At 34.4% G+C, this 20,437-nt stretch overlaps 1 protein-coding gene across 1 annotated transcript in view; it reads right to left on the bottom strand.

Annotated features, from left to right (window-relative positions):
• Positions 1-20,437, bottom strand: part of Orc3 (origin recognition complex subunit 3) — a 283,514-nt gene that overhangs the window by 143,179 nt on the left and 119,898 nt on the right. The window contains exon 10 of the mRNA XM_090412057.1: positions 4,834-4,967. Coding sequence (XP_090268183.1) covers positions 4,834-4,967 — 134 coding nt within the window. The remainder of the gene's footprint in view (positions 1-4,833; positions 4,968-20,437) is intronic.

Here is a 20,437-nt window from a genome sequence, read left to right as displayed (position 1 = left end):
CAACAGCTGCTCAGCATCCCTTCACCGTGCAACTGCAAACACACTGAAACTATTTCTGTTCTTTGTCTTTTATTCTATTCCCCCCCATGTCCTCTGGAACAGCTTCCTTCATGAAATATCCCCAAATAATTACTTCCTGCAACTCTCGGGGGTAAAAAAACTCGGGCCTTATCTCTATCCCACACATGGCACTGTGTGCTTATTAATCCCTCAACCTCTCATGCATGGGTTCAATATATATAACAGATTGCTAAAACAAAAGCAAGCTTTAACAAATCCATGCAAGCTCTTACCAATTTCTCCAAAATTTTAACAACTACAGAAGAAATACAAACAGATCTATAGTTTGATATCTCCATACTATCATCTTCATGCAATGGCACTATCTTATCCACTTCCCCATCCACTCTCCGAAAACTTTTCCCATTCGCAAGAACTTTTATTAAACAGCCAAGATAATGGCATGGTCAGTTCCATAACCCATTTTCCTGAACACATGTGGTGAAATTCCCTCAAGTCTCCCTGTCTTACTGACATTTAGCATACTCAGTATTTGGAATACATTCTCTTGTTCACTTCTAAACATTTCATCACTCCTTATCATTCTAGGAATAAAGCCTGCTGAACTAGCATGGAACACTCTAATAAAGTGATCATTAAATGACTCATATATGACATCTGCATTGTCACCCAAGTCCCATCTCTATCTGGCAAAGTAATTTACTCTATATACAATCATTTTGACTCCAATTTCAAATATAACAAAAAAACTCTTTGGGATTCTGCATGGATTACAGCGCTAGTCTCCTTACATATTCTAATTTTTCTCTGCTTACAATACTGGTCCCTTTCCTAGCCTAAGTCTTATATTCCTCATGGAACTGTTCTCCATCTCTCTCTCTCTTTATGTCTTCCATAATCTTTTTTTTTTCATTGGCAATTCCTCTTTAACTTCTCTTATCTAATCTGCCATTACTGTCAAAATTTTTTTTCTTTACTACTGACTACTCTTCCTTCAAATGTTTTCATCCACCATATTGCAGCAAGCTGGTTTCCAAGTCTATGATAGTTGACTGCCTTAGAATTACAAATAACTTCTTTCTGTCTTAATACCTCATGCTGTATGGAAAGCATGCACTGAGTTATACTTTATAGTATCCTTGTAACTGGTTCAAATTTTCCAATGATGTGGGGTACAGGAACTTTACTTGCAGGGCCAGGGTTCTTGGGACACAGGTTTTAAGTCTCTATTATGCACTGGTTCTTCTTTGGACTGAAGCAATTAGCTCTTCCCAACATTACCTTTCCACCAAGAATAAGCAGTATCCTCTCTCCCCAAGTGTGTTCATGAAGTACCTTGTGAATGTTTTCTCTCATATTTTGTAATAGGCCAATCCAGTGAGAAGATATTGCAAGGGCATCAGTAGATTAGACAGTGACCACAGAATTTTCTATTCCAGAACTTACCTTTTACATAGATCCATTTCAAATACGAGCAATTATTCAAAGAGAGTGTACTGAAGCACTTCTATATCACCTCAACTTGAAATGTAAAGCACATCTCCTTGTGGACATGTATAAGGCTATGCATTAAGGGAAGGGCCATGTATGGACATGTATAATGCTATGCTTTACTGGGAGTTGCCTCAGTCCTGAAGATACTTCAGGTGCAAACTTTGTTTGCTTGCACTTGGATAGGGGGGATTAAACTAAATGTATCATAGTCTAACCAGGTGTAAAAAACTTCCAAGATCTTTCTCTAAATCCAGAGTAATTTAGTGGTAAGGTGGGGTACCTTTTGGCAACTCATATAGGTAAATATGACTTTTCCATTGTTTCCGCCTTGGTGTCACCACCTCTGGTGGTGGCCTTTCCCTTAATACATAGGATTATACATGTCTGCAAGGAGATGTGCTTTGCATTATGGGAGATGTTAAGACAAGTATGATGAGAGCTTGGTCAACCTTTACAGCGAGTTGCTTAAGTCCTGAAGATACTTCAGGTGCAAACTTTGTTTGCTTGCACTTGGATAGGGGATTAAACTAAATTTATTATAGTCTAACCAGGTGGGAAAAAACTTCCAACATCTTTCTTTAAATCTAGAGTAATTTAGTGGTAAGGGGGCACCTTTTGGCAACTCGTATAGGTAAATATGACCTCTCCATTGCTTCCACCTTGGTGTCACCACCTTTGGGTCTGGCTCCACACTGACGAGACCTTGATAAAGGTCGAAAACGGTCTGGGTAGTGGCCCTTCCCTTAATGCATAGCATTATACATGTCCGCAAGAAGATGTGCTTTGCATTATGGGAGATACTGAAACAAGGAGTGATGAGAGCTTGGTCCACCTTTACCATGAGTTGCCTCAGTCCTGAAGATACTTCAGGTGCAAACTTTGTTTGCTTGCACTTGGATAGGGGATTAAACTAAATTTATTATAGTCTAACCAGGTGAGAAAAAACTTCCAACACATCACTCCACTCTGTGTAATTCACTGCCTGTGATCTTTGCACCACTGGATGAGATGATGTGCATTGACAAGAGTGATCAAAGGCTTGTGCAAGGCGACCTGACTGTGATATCCAACTCTGTGCAGTTCCTGGCACAGAGTGTTTGTTGAAATGGATTTCTCACAACTGGTGTTGAATTTTTCACGCAATTGCTCACCAGTAGCTCGCTTATTTTTCATGGTACAGTGCACTAATGCTTCAACATCTCTCTCTCTTGCAGTAAGCACTTTCATCTACTATTGCATTTAGCTGATGACGTTTGTCCTGTTGACTTCCATGCTGACATAACTTTAGAGACTGTTCCTCGACTAGCATGTGCAATATCAGCAGCTCTGGTCAGAGATGAACTTGCCAGCTTGGTTCCAACAATAAAATCCTTTCAAAGTCACTGAGATCCTCCCTGAATTCCATTCTAACATGAAATAAATGACGGCAGGTCTCCGTTTACCTTTATACACATGTCCCTAGGGATGGTGAGAGTACATTTGCATATCAACAACATCTGTGTTTGGTGCACTGTAGACACTGCATTGTGCAACTACCAATAACGTGACCTGATAACTCAATGTTACCATTTTTTGGTCCAGCACCTGTGTGTATATATATATATATATATCAGGAAATTGAATAAAGGAATTCAAAGTAGTACAAAACTCTAGTCTGTTTCCAAGGCAATGAACTTAACTGAAACTTCTAAGGTACAGGATGCTATATACATCAAGTTTGCTGGATTTTACTTTATAAATTACTATAATTAGTTATTGTATTTTATTTAATCTTTATTCCAATTAATTGAGCCTATAGATATTTAGAAAAGGTCAAGTAAATGCAAAGTTAATTTAAGGATAATTAATTTACTTAACACTCATTCCTATTAATTTTCAGGAAATAACAATATATACTAAAATATCAGTTATAAAAGACTTTAATTATACTTTCCTATATTTCGGCAACGTTACATTGCAATCATCTGGGGATAACAAAAAACAATGATATGTACACTGAGACACTAACACTGGGCAAATGAGGCTCAAGAAAGGTAACAGAAATCGAGCCAAGAGTCCTATCCCTATTCGGCTGAACTGGGTTATCTTGGTGGTTGAGCTAACAATCTTAGAATGTACGTTTCACAAATTTGGGACAGTCTCATGCACCCAAATTTGTTCATGTTTGAAAGGTTTTTCCGGGCTGAGGCAGATTCAAGTGGCTGTTCGGATATTCTGACATTAGCTGTCCTGCCTTTTGGATGCAGTAGTAGGACAGTTTGCAAATGCAAAAGACCTGGTATACTCTGTAGGTCTAGAGGATGGTCTTGGATGGAGTGGATAAGAGATGCCAATTTCTTATGTGGTTGTAATGTTGTATTTCCTTAGGGTTTTTGTCAATTTTTCAGATGTGTGTCTTGGATATATGGAATGGTGATAAATTTCGAGTAATCTCTGATCAGAAGTGTGTGTATGTATGTGTGTGTGTGGGGGGGGGGGTGCATTACAGGGTTTTAATATTTTTGGAGGGTTGTAGCCATCGGCTAAGACACCGAAAAAAAATCCAACCCCTAAAAAATACAACCACCACCCAATGACCCAGAGTAACCAATTTAATCCACTAGAGCAGTGTTCTTCAACCTTTTTACACCTGCAGACTGGAGAAAATAGGAGAAATATTTCACAGACCAGCTGACGGCTATGACAGAAACATAAACCAATGTAGATAGTATTTTATTTATTGAATCCAATGTTATAAAATTACAATTTTTAGCTAGTGCGACATCTGCTGCTGTTTAGAGGTTAGAAAATTTGATATATGTGGCTGGAGCATTGTTTCTGAGAGGCTGAGAAATTTTTGGCGGACCACCAGGAAATTTCTGCAGACCGGCACCAGTCAACAGACCACAGGTTGAAGAACAAGGCACTAGAGGACACCATTTAGCTTGACTAAGCTTGACTTCTGTTGCCTTTCTTCAGTCTTATTTGCCCAGTGTTAGTGCCTGCATGCACATATCATTGTTTTTTGTAATCCCTGATGATGATGATGGCAATGTAACACTGCCAAAATATAGGAAAATATTAATTAAAGTCTTTTATAATTAATATTTTAGTATACGCTGTTATTTCCTGAAAACTTAACAGTTATGAGTAACCAATGTATAAGTCTATCTACAAGTAATACTCGTTCATAGTGAGCACAAAATAGCTCTCCTAATTGATTTAGCAGTCTCATGTTTCATGCACTGGTCTTTCTTTTGATTAAAATATTAATAATGAAAAGCATTTACTTTTATGCAGGTGAACAATCATATCGTTCATTGCAAAAAATAAACCTACTTGATAAATGAAAGCAGTCTTTTAATTTTTTCAAGCTCGGTTGAAGACATTTTGTTTACAACTTTTCTTCTTTCAGAACTAAAGCAACACAAGGTGGCAAAAGGATTGGAATAGAAATGATCAAGCATGCATAACTGAAATATAAAGAAACAAACTAATAAAATACAATAGGATAATTGAAGATATTCAAAACAGATGCATTTCATAATAGCATTACCATATGCTTATACTGTATCATTCATTATCATGATAAATTAACCTAGAGTCATTCTTGGAAATAAAATTGTTTGCCTGAAATAACAAATTTTAATAAAATGCTTCTTCATCAATCTCCTCATGCCTGAGGACTCATGACTTTGGCAACAATGTTTCTCAATCTACTTCTATCTCTCGAAATGGCAGTTGCTTCTTCCAAGGAAAGTCTTGAGATCCTTTGGATTTGATCTATCCATCTTGCTCTTGGTCTTCCTTTCTTGCGTTTTCTTTCTCGATGTTATCACCATCTCGTTGTGATATATGTTCAAAATATTGAAGTATCTTCTTGTTGACTATGTCACTCAATCTCTTTTTGATGTTTAATGGATTGAGAATACTGACATTGTTCTTTTATCCATCCATGAGACATTCAACATCCTTTCCAGCACATTTCAAAGCTGTCAAGTGTCTCTCTTACCAAGTGTCCATGATTCTGCACCACAGAGAACGATTGAAATAAAAAGGGTATTCACTAGTTTATATTTGGTAGTGTTAGAAAATATTTCTAACTTTCCATATTATTTTTAGTTGTGTCATGGCATTCCTTCCCATAGTAATTTTTTTTATTTCAGTATAACAATTGCCTTTATTATCTATCAGGGTTCCAAGATATATGAACTGTTCCACTTTTTCTAAGTTGATGTTATGAGTAGATGTTTCTTCTTTTCCTATCGTCATATACTTTGTCTTATTTCTATTAATTTTAAGTTCATATTTAATGCTCTCCCAATAAGTGACATCAGTTCTCTTCTTTCGTTACTGGCTATAAGCACAGTATCATCTGCATGCCTGAGGTTGTTTATCTTCTTACCCGCAATTGAGATTCCACCTCTCCATCCATCAAGAACTTTTCTCATTATGAATTCACTGTAGAAGTTGAACAGGTCAGGAGATAGGATGCAACCCTACCTATCTAACCCCCTTTTCTATCTTAAACCATTCTGAGATATTTTGGCTTATCTTCACTGTTGCTGTATTTCTGTCATATAATTGTTTTATTAAGTTGATTAGGTACTTTGGAATCCCCAATTTGTTCAGACATTTCCAGAGTACCTCCCAATCGACACGGTCAAATGCCGAGTCAACAAAACAGAGATACATTGGGATATAGTACTCATGAGTTTTTTTCCCCACCAGACCTGAAACCAGCCTGTTCATTTGGAATTTGTAGTTCCAAATGAACAGGCTGGTTTTAAATAAAAATGTAGTTTTTCAGTCTTTCTTTAATCACATATAGCAGAATTTGGCATGCGTGTGAAATCAGTGCAATGGTCCTATAGTTGTTGCAATCATTAATATTTCCTTTCTTGTGTAATGGTATGAATATAGATCTTACCCAAGAATACCCAATCTGTCCAAATACCTGATTCCCAAATTTTGTTGCATAGTCTAAAGATAATTTCAGTTCCATTAGGCCACAGGGTTACGAGTAGTTCACTTGGTATTTGACTGAACCCTGGTGTTTTATCTATATTGAGCTTTTTCAAAGCCAATTTGATTTCATCCTTTAAAATATTCGGTTTTTTTTTTTGTATGAGTTCCTTTTGTCTTTTTTCAAATTAGATAGTAGTATCTTTATAAAGATTTTCACAATAACTTTTCCATCTCTTGAGTACATCATTTGTATCGGTTAAAACTCACTGTTTGAATCAGCTAAAGATATTTGGTTTAAAGTCTTTAGTTATGAGTTTGATTTTCTTGAATAGATCTTTGGTTTGATTTTTATTAGAATTTTTTCAATTTCTTCACACTGTTTTTGTAAAAACTTGCCTTTATCCTTCTTGCAGAGTTTTTTGATAATTCAGAATACTTTGGTCTGTTTCATTAGAAAGTCCAGTTGCCTTGATTTTTCTTCTTTTTCAATTTAAACTAGTGTTTCGTTTGAGATCCATGGACTGTTTATTTTTGTTCTTTTGGGGATTGTATTCTTTGCTGTCTCAAGAATTATTGCTTTTGTTTTACACCAAAGTTCTTCCGGTGTTGTTTCTTCTATACAGTTTCTTAATTTTGAAAGTCTGCTCTCCATAATGATGCTACATGTAAAATTTCATTAGAGAAATTAGTCAAAACACTAAACTAGTTATATATAAGACACTGCACACAAAGACTAACTTATGTTTAACTAAGTTAGAAATAAAACAGCTATTCAGGCCATCAAGCCAGGATGTTCAAAACTATTATTTGAAAATTGTTCTGTGAAAACATGACAGCTACAGGAAGAATAAAAGTAAGAAATGTATGATCATTGTAAATTATTTTGCCAATGAAAGCTGATGTATAATATGCTATGGGGAAAAACTTTTATCAACCATATAAACAATCATGTAACAGTTTAAACTGTTTAAGTGGTTAATAAAAGTTTTTGCCAAAAATCACTGGCAATATGGTATTAACACTCAAACATTCAACTCTGAAGAATTTCAAGCTGTATTTTATGTAAACAGTTAAAAGCTTCCCATTGTTAAAAGACGATCTCGTAATTGTTTATGCAATTGACTGAAAAACTTTCAATCAACCACTTAAACTGTTACATGATTGTTTATATAGTTGATTGAAAGTTTTTCAATCAATTGCTTAAACAATTACAAGATTTTCTTTTAACAATGGGAAGCTTTTAACTGTTTACATAAAATACAGCTTGAAATTCTTCAGAGTTGAATGTTTGAGTGTCAATACCGTATTGCCAATGATTTTTGTGAGATCCTGATGTCTGTCACAAAAGCAACAACACATATGACATTGTCAACCATGTTTTTGACGTCAGTTTATGATCTTGTTTTTCTAATTCTGCCACTACAAAAATAGCAACAAATGGTCCAATTGAAAACAAAATTGCATATTTTAATAGAAATTCTAAATGAAGCACCATTAAACAATACCTTCAATTAAATGGCCCTTCAATTATGTGATCTGCAACCTGATTTCCCATTGATGTTGGATAATTAAGGAATTACTGAATATGCCATCTAGCTAGTGTGACTTATTAATGTCAATTCAAATCACTGCCAAATTATGAATTTGATGAGTGAAACCAAAATTAAATGAACAACTTGTACCCATTCTAAATTAAAATTTGACTAAATTCCAACTGGCCAGAACAGAGTGATTGCAGTACAGTAAAACCTTGACTTCTAGAGAGAGATTATAGACTGAAAAAAATAGTCTAAATTTCTGAGAATTAAAATTAAAAAAAAAAAAAAAAAATTTATCTTGTCAGACTGCTAAATTAATCAAGAATGATTGTCAGTTTATGATCTTCACACAAAAGGCATTCAGACACAATGGTAAAAAGTGCATCTTTTTTGCTAAAATACCTATAATTTGTCTTTTTAAATGCTTATTAGATTCAAGCAAAGCATACTCTTTTTCAACTGAGTGTGCTGTGCTGATGTTTAACATTTCGGACAGTGATTTAACATTTTTTTTATTCTTTATTTAGCAGTAAAATTTTTTCTTCCAGATGATAATTTTTTCATTTTCACTCAAAAGTGGTAGCCTTCAGTTAAACACTTCAAATTTAATGATGACTGTAGTGAATGCACTCAACATATGCAAATAATGTTTTTTTTTTTTTTTTGTGTGTGTTGTATTGTTGGATTCTGAATATATAGAGATTGGAGTAATTATTATTTGCTTCAGAATCCAACATGATCGTCCATCACAAAGACTAGACTTGTAAATATCACTTAATGTAAACAACTTATTTTACAATTTAATATTCATATAACTACCTTAATTTTGTCTAATATTTAATTATTTATTCAAAGACATATGTATTAATAATGAAAAGACTGTATTAAATATTATTAAGCTATTTTAATTATTACTATGTTAATATTATAAGAACTTGTATTTGATAATTTAACTGCGCATTAATTGAAATGTTAATATTCTCTATTTATTCCTATTTGTAGAAATTTAACGTTATTGTAATAGCTCAATTTTATTATGTTTTGTTTTGTTGTCATGGAGACGCATGTAAGTAAGCAAGCATGAATTGGAACACCACGTGAAGAGAAGGTTTATTGAAAAGAGTTTTAGATCACTAGAACAATTTAGGTGGGAAGAACAGATATATAAGCGATGAACGCTGAAATTATAGATTAATTACGAGAGAGAGAGAGAGAGAGAAAGGAGAGAATTGGCATTAGGTTGGAATCAGAGCATTCGGGAATCACAGTGCGATAATAGCGAGTCGGAAAGTCACTCAAGCAGCTAAATAAAGTCTACTAGTCGAGAGGCAGTTAGCTAATAAGTTGTAGAATAACAATTATAGTTACGGAAGACAGCTGAGTGACTACTAAATAGACTAGCAATACTTGAGTTGAGATTTAATTTCAGGGCCGACCTGCCAAGGACACACAGAATCTTGAAATAAAGCATCGAGTAACTAGAGAATAGTAAAGGCTGTAAAATAGAAGTTTACCGTTAGCTGTGTTCAGAATTATAGTGCTTAAAGAATTATTTGAATGCAGGAGGAATGAACAACTGTGCATATAAAACTTCAAGATAAGGAATTATTGTGTATTGCCTTAATTCATGAGTGATCAGTAGTACTTCATGCAAGAATGTTTGTTTATGTGTATAGTGACCGTGAATTAATTCAGTTAATGCTTTGAAGATTTATTTTAATGAGTGCCGATTATTGTTAAAAGTGTTTACGGTTATAAAAAGTGTTTGTGTATAAGTTGATGAAGATAGAAGATTATTGGTAAGATTATTCCAACCATTAATATTCCTATACAGAGAAGTGTGTGAGTTTCATCCTAGAATTTCCTTATGTTAACAGTAACTATTGTGAAGATTAGCTGAAGTGTAAATTTAAAAGTGTTTGCTTGTAAAGTGGTGTTACTGCGATTTTATTGTATTTGGAACTTAAGGAATTGTGAGAAGACTGTATTAGAGATAACAGATTTACCATTGTATGAGTTTGTATGACAGTATTATCAGAAAGGCTGAAGTATTTATATTAACTTATTTAGTGTTTTGATCTTAAATGTATAATTTATGATTCTAAAATTAAATGTTCGTTTTTGTTAATCTAAAGTTGTATTTTGCCTGAAGCTCTTTTACTGCACCATTCATAAAATATTCGAACCAAAGCGGGTAAATTAAGTAAGTTAAATATTCTCGGCCAGTATATACAATATTAACACCTAAACTGAGAGATAGTTGTGAGTTGGTTTTTCTTCAGTTCTTGAACTAATTCAGATATAGAGTGGCACAGTCTTTAAATATAAATTTTCTCTATATTTGAATTAGAAATCAACTAGCAACCTTCTATTTTGTTTAAGAACATCATTGTGATTAACATGTCGGATCCAAAGTATAGACTGAGAAGAAGTAGAATCCAACAGTATCAATTTATTTAACAGTATTAATTCATGACACAAGAATAATAAGAATATAATTAATATTTATTTAACTTATTTGCTGATATTATATCCAGCATCTTCAGAGTACAAAAATAGTTTGTCACAGAAAACAAACAAGAACAATTTAGTTAACAGTAGAACCAGTTTAAAAAATTGTAATTGAATGATATATGCACATAAACACAAGAAATATATTTAATTAACCAAATATTTTGGTCTGGAAATAGCAGACCATCCTCAGTGGTATTACAAGAATAGTTTTAAAAAATACAAGCTAGAATACTAACAATAAATCGTTAAAAATAGAATACGGCATGTGATGTTATATCACTAAGTATGAAATGGAATATTTTGAAAGAGATATGATTGAAAAAAAAAAAAATGAATGAGTAATCTTGATTAGACTTTCCCAGATTTTTGATATAGACATACAGTCATTACAATTCAGGTTGGGACGATGGAGCAAGGCCTCCATACTTTCCTTGAACAAACGTTCAAATCTATAACGGGATCTATGAAAGATGCTGTGGTCAGTTTCAATCCCGTGTTGAGCCAATCCAGACTTTTCAGGTTTGTTGTGAAGAATGGAGGATTGATGTTCTTGGATTCTTTTTTTCAAGAGAATGTTCACTCTGTCCAAAATAGGAGAGATCACAGTTGCAAGGAATTTGATAAACTCCAGGAAGAGATAAAGTTGAGCGTTTGTCTTTAGGAGAAGGAAAGTGAGAAGACAATTTGTTAATAGGTGAATATGTAGCTGTTAAATCATATTTGTTTAAAATTCTTGGGATAGGTTTTGAAAAACTGGAGATATAAGGAATAGTCACTCGACGTATTGAAACTTTGTTGTTTTATGGAGGATTATAGGAATTGAGATGTTGAGTACTTTTTTCAGAAAAGCTATCGAGTTTCATGTGTTGTTGGATAGCAGAAAGTTCTTTCTATAGATAATCAAAAGTAGAACAATTAGTTTTGGCTCTTCTGATGAGGCATTTTATAATTCCTGTTTTTTGACATGGATGATGGGCCGATTCTCTAAGAATATAATGACCTGTGAGCGTTGGCTTCCTGTATATTCACCTATTAACAATTGTCTTCTCATTTTCCTTCTCCTAAAGATAAACGCTCAACTTTATCTCTTCCTGGAGTTTATCAAATTCCTTGCAACTGTGATCGCTCCTATTTTGGACAGGCTGGATGTTCTCTTGAAAAAAGAATCCAAGAACATCAATCCTCCATTCTTCACAACAAACCTGAAAAGTCTGGATTGGCTCAACATGGGATTGAAACTGACCACAGCATCTTTTCGTCCAGGACTTGCCTCTTGCACAGATCCCGTTTAGGTTTGAACGTTTGTTCAAAGAAAGTGTGGAGGCCTTGCTCCATCATCCCAACCTGAATCATAATGACTGTATATCTATATCAAAAATCTGGGAAAGTCTAATCAAGATTACGCATTCATTTTTTTTCTTTTTTCCAATCATGTCTCTTTCAAAATATACTGTTTCATACTTTGTGATATAACATCACGCGACATGTTCTATTTTTAACGATCTATTGTTAGTATTCTAGCTTGTATTTTTTAAAACTATTCTTGTAATACCACTGGGGATGGTCTACTATTTCCAGACCAAAATATTTGGTTAATTAAATATCTTTCTTGTGTTTGTGTTTACGTGCATATATCATTCAGTCTTATGTCACAAGTATCCTTACAACGGCAAAATTGTAATTGACAACATAAAGAACTCAAGTCCTAATTGGCTCCATCTATTATTGGATAAAGAGAGAGAAAAAAGCATGTGTTAATTTGATCTTAAAATGACTGTCTCCCAGATTTTTGGTAAACTGATACAGCCATATTTGTTGAGGTTTGGAGAATATTTTCATGTTGCTGCTGAATCCAAAAACAATCTCTCTGACTTATGACTTCTGTTTAGCACTTTTGTTTTCTTCCATTTGATCCTGTGTGTGAAGGGGTATCCAAAGCATGGTCTGCTAGTCCCAACTTGCCATAATAACGATCACGTTGAATGAATTTTTTTTATGTTCTCCAAGGTGGATGTTCTTTCTGTCTGTCCACAGTAAGCCAGGTCACAAGTACAGGGCATCTTATACATTCCTGGATTTGATAAGGAGAGAGAGAGTTTGTTCTTAGCTGAATGGATGAGAGTTTCTCATTTGATATATGGTTTAAATGTAGTGAGGAACTGATATTTATTAAGCACTCTAGATATCTTTTCAGATATGTCCTGAATGTATGGGATGGTAACAGTTTTGCTGTAGTCTTGCATATGAGGAAATGAAGGGGATTTCTGGGGAGCATTTAATATTTTATTTATTCTTTGGGGATTATAGCCATTAGCTAAAAAAGTGTGATGCAAGTAAGTGAGCTCAGTGGTAAGAGTACTGTCATTGGAACAGATAGCTCTGGCTCTGTGAGCTAATGTTTTTAGGATACCATATTGAGCTGGATGATGGTATGATTGTTTGTGCAAATATCTACTTGATACTGTCTGCCATTCAAGAAGATTATCCTCATATTTAGTACTTATTATTATATCTACTCCTTTTTCCTGATTGTTATTGATTGAATATAACATAATGTATTGTTGCTCAGAAAGATCTCATCTGTTTTTGTCTTTTTTTGTTTTAGTAACATCTATTATGTCGATCTGGTACTTATCCAATTCTTCTGCTAGCTCCATTTTTTTCTATCGATGGTGCCAATCTTGATCTCTGCTGATGTTGAGTTGGGGTTTGTTCCAGTAGCTGACTTTTCACTGTTCGCCCTGGTTCCCTGATGAAAATAACGGGGACATGGTTAACCAGGCAATGCCCCAGCTGGCATGAAATTCCATTATGTTGTGCCATCATTTGAGTTATGGTTTAAGCCAATAAGAATACAATTTGGTTGGCTAAATCCCAAATTGCCAGTGCATCCTTGTTCATTCAGTATCCACGTAGATACTAAACAGGGTGCACCACGAGAAGGTGAGGACATCAGGTCAGAAGCCCTGGTAGGTTCTCCACATTCCTGAAAAGGCCACAGCCACGACTCTTAAGCACCACCCCTCAGAAGAACACAGTGAATAAAATAAACAGTTCAGCTACAAGCAGGTAATGATAACCATCTTAAATATTTAAAAAAAGACTAACAATGGAAAGCACATGTGCTCTACATTACAACTTGATGGCTAGTGATATGATGCACACCACCAGAGTCTGCATGTGTCAGATTTTTTTTATAAGCAAGGACAAGACTTGAGGTAAAAATCATGTCATGTTTTTTATTGCATTGGTGTGGGGTTTTTTAACATTTTGGATGACTCTTTAAAAGTTATGGAGTACAAATTGTAATCCACAGAGATCATTTCAGTGAATTGCCACAATTCTAGGTATTTGGTTTCTGTTATGTATGCTGCTAATTCTGATTTGTGATTTCTTTTTTTCTCTACATCCTTAAAATGTTCTGACTTGCCTGTCTGTCTGTTCTATGTAAAACATTTCACAAATACAGGTGATCTTGTAAATCTCTTAAGCTCAAGTTTTTTAAGTAGAGAGCAGGAGATTTTGGATATGTAAGGAGACTTGAAATCTTGTTTAGAGAAAGAATGCTACTTCAATCCCTTACCAATGTATTTTTGATATCTTGTCCATGACTGACCAAATGTAGAGGAGAAGTATCTAATTTTGTTTTCCCTGTTTGTTTGGTGGCCTAGAGGGTTGCTTCAAGATTTTATTCACTAGTGTTCTACTATAGTTACGGTGACCATACGTCCTTTATTTCACTGGTCTGTCCTTTAGATTTTTTTCCCCCCGTAAAATGGCCATTTTGTCTTTTATTTTGTGAATTGAAATAGCAAATTGAATATTGGGATGCAGCACACAGTCCGCAGAAACATGAAACTGTCATTTCATCGGCACGGCATGCATGGCTACATCGTTTATGTGCGTGTGTACATATTTACTTGATTATGTGTGTGTGTGTGTGTGTGTGTAGTATAGAAGCTGTGGTAGGAGTGAGTGGATGTAAACATGTATCTTTTAAAAACATTTTAAAAATTGTTGAATTATGCTTATGTCTTCCTGGATCTAATGCCCCACTGAACAAGTATTTTCATTAGTGAACAATATGTGGACCAATGAAAAAAAATTCAATTAAAAATTGAAACATTGAAAACATGCATTTATACCAAATGCAAATTTGACATGAATTGTATACAGTTTTATGAATTTTTAAAACACAAACCTGATTTATTAAAAAAAGTTCATTCTTGTGTGAAAAGTATCAAAATTCATTTTTTTAAGTAATAATATGATTGTTTAAAATGCTTTGGACATTTCATAATAAATGTTATTAAAGCTTTTTAGTTTTAGTGAAACAAATAAACACAACCTGCTTTTTTTATTATGAAAAAATTTCTGATATGTCCTTTATTTTCTCCAAAAAAATATGGTCACTGTCACTGTAACTATAGTCATTCTTTAGTAGAATGAAAATAAGGTATTCTAATTCTTGATTTATTTTTTCTATGCTGCTGGAGATCTTGTATATCCTATCTCTCAGGGTTCTTATAATGATAGTTTTTTGCACCAGATGGCGGTGGGATTTTGCGAGTAGATATCTTCTGGTGAGGTGGTTTTCTGTAAACCAAATAGCTGAGTATGTTTTGCTTGGACATCTCTACGAGTATATAAATGATAGGGGTCTATTGGTTTCCAATTCAACAGAATTTAATTTAGTAACAAATTCATGTAATTGGTTGGTAGAGCCACACTTTAGGTAGTGGGTGTGCTCTGTGGGATGCCAAAGCTTGTGACTCCATGAACAAATTTGCTAGCAGTGGTGACAATGAATAGCCTAATGCTGGTCCTCCTTTCTGTTCATAAAATCTGTCTTGAAATTTGAAGACAGTGTTTTTGATAGTGTTTAAAAACTATCACAGTGTCTGGAGGAAACAGATCTTCAAACAACTCTAGTCTCTGCTCAAATTACATTAATGAAGATTGGTGATGTCTAGACTTGCAAGTAGGTCAGGTGGTTTTACTGCTATGCCTTGTTTATGTATTTTTGGAGCTCTATAGATTCTTATGACCTGGGGGGGTCTAAATATGAGAATTTTTGGTGTCCTAAGGCTAAATTTCCTAGGACTTTAATCAAATTGTTGGTTTTGTCATGCGATTGTCCTGTCGGGACAATCAGTTTGTTTCATTTTTTTTTCAGCCTAGTATACTAGTCAACTCTCATTATTACTATAACAAACTATTTCAAAGTACTGAAATAGTTTGTTATATTTCAGCAAGGTTTGCATTTTTTCAACATGATCATCTACAGTCATAACTATCGATTTTGCCTTTAGTGCTACTATGTTTGTTAATCATTCAGTAAGGTTCGCAGTTTGTGGATTATCCAGGAAATGAGTTAGGGTCATTATCTACCAACATCTGGACATGCCGAAGCTTTCAGTAAAGTAAGTCCCAAACATTTGAATGGCGATCAAAAGAGAGAACGTGTGCTGTCATGTGAAGGAATTCTGGGTTATTTTGAGAAATCGGGTGCAAATTTTTTTTTGGCTCGTATTATGACTATTAATGAAACATGGCTTCATCACTATGACCCAGAGACCAAACAACAGTCAATGTAGTGGAGACACAAAGGTTCTCCACAGCCAAAGAAGTTGCAAACCCAAAAGTCAGCAGGGAAGACCAAGTACCTCAAAAAAAGGTTAAACTGTTACAGCAGCAGTTTATTCAACAGCTCTGAAGGAAATGAAGGAAAATTGTCATAGGAAAACTGAGCAGAGGCATGTTATTTTTGCAGGATGATGCACCTGCTCATACTACTCATGAAACCCAACAGACAATACACAAACTTGGACTTTCAATGTCTGCCTCATCTACCCTATTCGCAAGACCTGGCCCCATCTGACTATTTCCTATTCCCAAATTTAAAGAAACACTTGAAAGGAACAAAATTTACCACAGATGATGAAGCCATATCTGCAGCTGAGGACTGGTTTGTGCAACAAGGGAAAGACTTTTTTTTTCTTAGAGAATTGCAAATGATGCAGCAGCTTTGTAACAAGCATATAACTTCATGGGGAACATGTAGAATAATGTGTAAGTTACATGGTTCTACCTCAACTCCATCATGGTGATTATCACAACTTTTCAGCACACCTTCTACTTTGGTTATCTGCCCTTTTAATTATCAGAACAGCAATAGGCTTTCTGATGTGTTTGGATAAATGGTAGATTACTGTGTTATGTTCTTGTCTTGTCTGATATTTTGGAGTGCTGAACAATTCTGTTCTCAAGGTATTTTATGGATGTTTGGAATGAAGAAGTATGGAAACTGTTTTGATGTGGATCAGGTCTACTATATCCTTTGGTAATTTTTGTAGTCCTTTCTCAACATTCGGTTATATCAAGCTTTGGATCCTGCTTGGTGATAATGCAAAATTAAAATCTCACGATGGAATGTTGAGTTCAGTCTCAGAAAATGAACATGAAAATGTATTGATGACAATTTTGTTGTGAGGTAAAGCTTGAATAATTTAATACTGTACTGCTATTAGATGAATAAGAGGACTGGAGTATGTTGCAATTAGCAAAACTATAGATAGGATTTATGGTCAGCAAGAGAAAGTCATTAATATATCTGAGGAAGAGTGTGCATGAAAGCACAGAGCCATGGGGGACCAGAGTACTATACATCATCTGAAGAAAGGAAATTATCTGCCATACCATGAAATGAATAACCATAAATGATATAATCACGTAATCACAAGAAAGATATTTATTTAACCAAATATTTCGGTCTGGAAATAGCAGACCATCGTCAGTGGTATTACAAGAACAGTTTAAAAAATATACAAGCTAGAATACTAACAATAGATCGTTGAAATTAGAACATGCCGCGTGATGTTATATCACTAAGTATGAAACGAAATATTTTGAAGTAGAAACATGATTGAATTTGCTATTTAAAAAAAAAAAAAAAAAAAAAAAAAAAAAAAAAAAAAAAAAAAAATTATTAATGAGTAATCTTGATTAGGCTTTCCCAGATTTTTGATATAGATATGCAGTCATTACGATTCAGGTTGGGATGATGGAGCAAGGCCTCCACGCTTTCCTTGAACAAACGTTCGAACCTATAACGGGATCTATGTAAGAGGCGCGTTTTGGACCAAAGGATGCTGTGGTCAGTTTCAATCCCGTGTTGAGCCAAACCAGACTTTTCAGGTTTATTGTGAAGAATGGATGATTGATGTTCTTGGATTCTTTTTTCAAGAGAACGTCCAGTCTGTCCAAAGTAAGAGAGATCACAGTTGCAAGGAATTTGATAAACTCCAGGAAGAGATAAAGTTGAGCGTTTGTCTTTAGGAGAAGGAAAATGAGAAGACAATTTGTTAATAGGAGAATACGTAGCTGTTAAATCATATTTCTTCAGAATTCTTGCGATAGGTTCTGAAATACCGGAGATATAAGGAATAGGTACTCGACGTATTGAATCTTTGTTGTTTTGTGGAGGATTATAAGATGTAAGAAGACGTTGAATACTTTTTTCAGAAAAGCCATTGAGTTTCATGTGTTGCTGGATAGTAGAAAGTTCTTTCTGTAGATAATCAAAAGTAGAACAATTAGTTTTGGCTCTTTTGATGAGACATTTTATAATTCCTGTTTTATGACATGGATGATGGGCTGATTCTTTCAGAATATAACGACCTGTGAATGTTGGTTTCCTGTATACTGTAGTTGTAAGAATATTTGAAGATGATCGGATGAGGAGAACGTCTAAAAAAGATAACTGGTTGTTTTCTTCTAATTCCATAGTAAACTTTATGCGATGATGTAAGGAATTAATACTGTTTAAAAAGGAAGATAAAGTGTTTTTACTGTGAGGCCAAATAGCAAATATGTCATCTATATATCTTACCCAAAAAGATGGTAGAGGGAAATTAGATGTGAAGAGGACTTTTTCTAAATGTTCTAAATAAAAGTTGGCTAAAGCTGGAGAAAGAGGACTTCCCATGGCTGTTCCTTCTACTTGGCTATAAAATTTGTTTTGACATATGAAATAACCAGAATGTATAACGAAATCGAATAGTTTTATAATATCTTGAGGAAAGATGTCAGCAAGTAGTTTTAAAGTTTCCTTAAGAGGTACATTGGTGTATAAAGATTCTATATCAAAACTAACCATAAGATCTGTAGGTTGTAATGAGACATCTTTTAATTTTTCTAAGAAATCTGAGGAGTTTTTTAAAAAAGAACTGGAGTTGCCAATGTAAGATTTCAGTAATTTAGCTAGATATTTGGCTATACGGTAAGTAGGAGAATCAATGCAATCTACTATTGGACGAAGAGGATAGTCAATCTTATGGATTTTTGGAAGGCCATAAAATCTAGGTGGTCTTGCAAAATGAGTTTTAAGTCTTTCAATTGTGTTTTTATCCAAACTGATGACTTCATCAAGGAGAGAATTTAATTTCTTTAGTTGTCTGTTGGTTGGATTATAATCAATTTCTTGATATGTGGAGCGATCTCGAAGCAAAAGAGAAAGTTTTCTTCTGTAATTTACTGAGTCCATAACTACTGTTGCTTTTCCTTTGTCAGCTTTAGTGATAATGAGGTGATTATTTTTTTTTTCTCAAGGACTGTAAAGATTTCATTTCAGAAGGAGATATGTTAGAAGGAGGAAGTTTAGCCTTAAGTAGAGAAGAAGCGACTTCTAGGCGAAGAGCATTAGCTTTATCGCTGGTTAGATGATTAAGATTCCTTTCAATGTTAACTAGGAAATCTAGATATGGTATTTTATTTGGAACAATAGAAAAATCATGTCCTTTTGAAAGGATGAGGGTTTCGCTTTTAGTCAAAGGACGTCCGGATATATTTACAATCCAATTATCTGGAGTTATGAATGGCTTGGATTGTTTAGACGAAAGAGCCTCATATTTACGGTTAAGATGTTGACTTAGTTTATTATAAGCACGTTGAGTAGAACGTTTAGCTACATTTAGAACTATGTGAGAAAGATGTGGATCCAAATTTGTGGATATATAGGTGCGTAAATCAGAAGTCTGATGACTGTGAATAGCAAGATCACGTTTAGCAGCTTTAAGTTGATTACGGATTAGAGATAAACTTGTGTTCCGGTAAATATTATGAGCTCCAGGAGATTTTATTGTTTCTTTAATCTTAGCGAAATTGGGAATAATCTTGTTGTCGCGGCACTTTTTTAAGAAATTAATCTCTGCTCGTAACCTACCTTGTATAACTGAAAGTTTTCCTAATTTACCAGTTATTTTGGTAGCATTTTCCCCGTGAAGGATAAGAATTTGTTGTTTTAAGGATACTTGCGACATAAGACTGAATGATATAATCACGTAATCACAAGAAAGATATTTATTTAACCAAATATTTCGGTCTGGAAATAGCAGACCATCGTCAGTGGTATTACAAGAACAGTTTAAAAAATATACAAGCTAGAATACTAACAATAGATCGTTGAAATTAGAACATGCCGCGTGATGTTATATCACTAAGTATGAAACGAAATATTTTGAAGTAGAAACATGATTGAATTTGCTATTAAAAAAAAAAAAAAAAAAAAAATTATTAATGAGTAATCTTGATTAGGCTTTCCCAGATTTTTGATATAGATATGCAGTCATTACGATTCAGGTTGGGATGATGGAGCAAGGCCTCCACGCTTTCCTTGAACAAACGTTCGAACCTATAACGGGATCTATGTAAGAGGCGCGTTTTGGACCAAAGGATGCTGTGGTCAGTTTCAATCCCGTGTTGAGCCAAACCAGACTTTTCAGGTTTATTGTGAAGAATGGATGATTGATGTTCTTGGATTCTTTTTTCAAGAGAACGTCCAGTCTGTCCAAAGTAAGAGAGATCACAGTTGCAAGGAATTTGATAAACTCCAGGAAGAGATAAAGTTGAGCGTTTGTCTTTAG

This window comes from Typopeltis vanoorti, chromosome 22 (genome assembly GCF_054136105.1).
Source record: "Typopeltis vanoorti isolate ZY-2024b chromosome 22, IOZ_Tvanoo_1.0, whole genome shotgun sequence".
Lineage (NCBI taxonomy): Eukaryota > Metazoa > Arthropoda > Arachnida > Uropygi > Thelyphonidae > Typopeltis > Typopeltis vanoorti.
The sequence above is the reverse complement of the archived record's forward strand: the minus strand, read 5'-3'. Positions and strand labels throughout refer to the sequence as shown.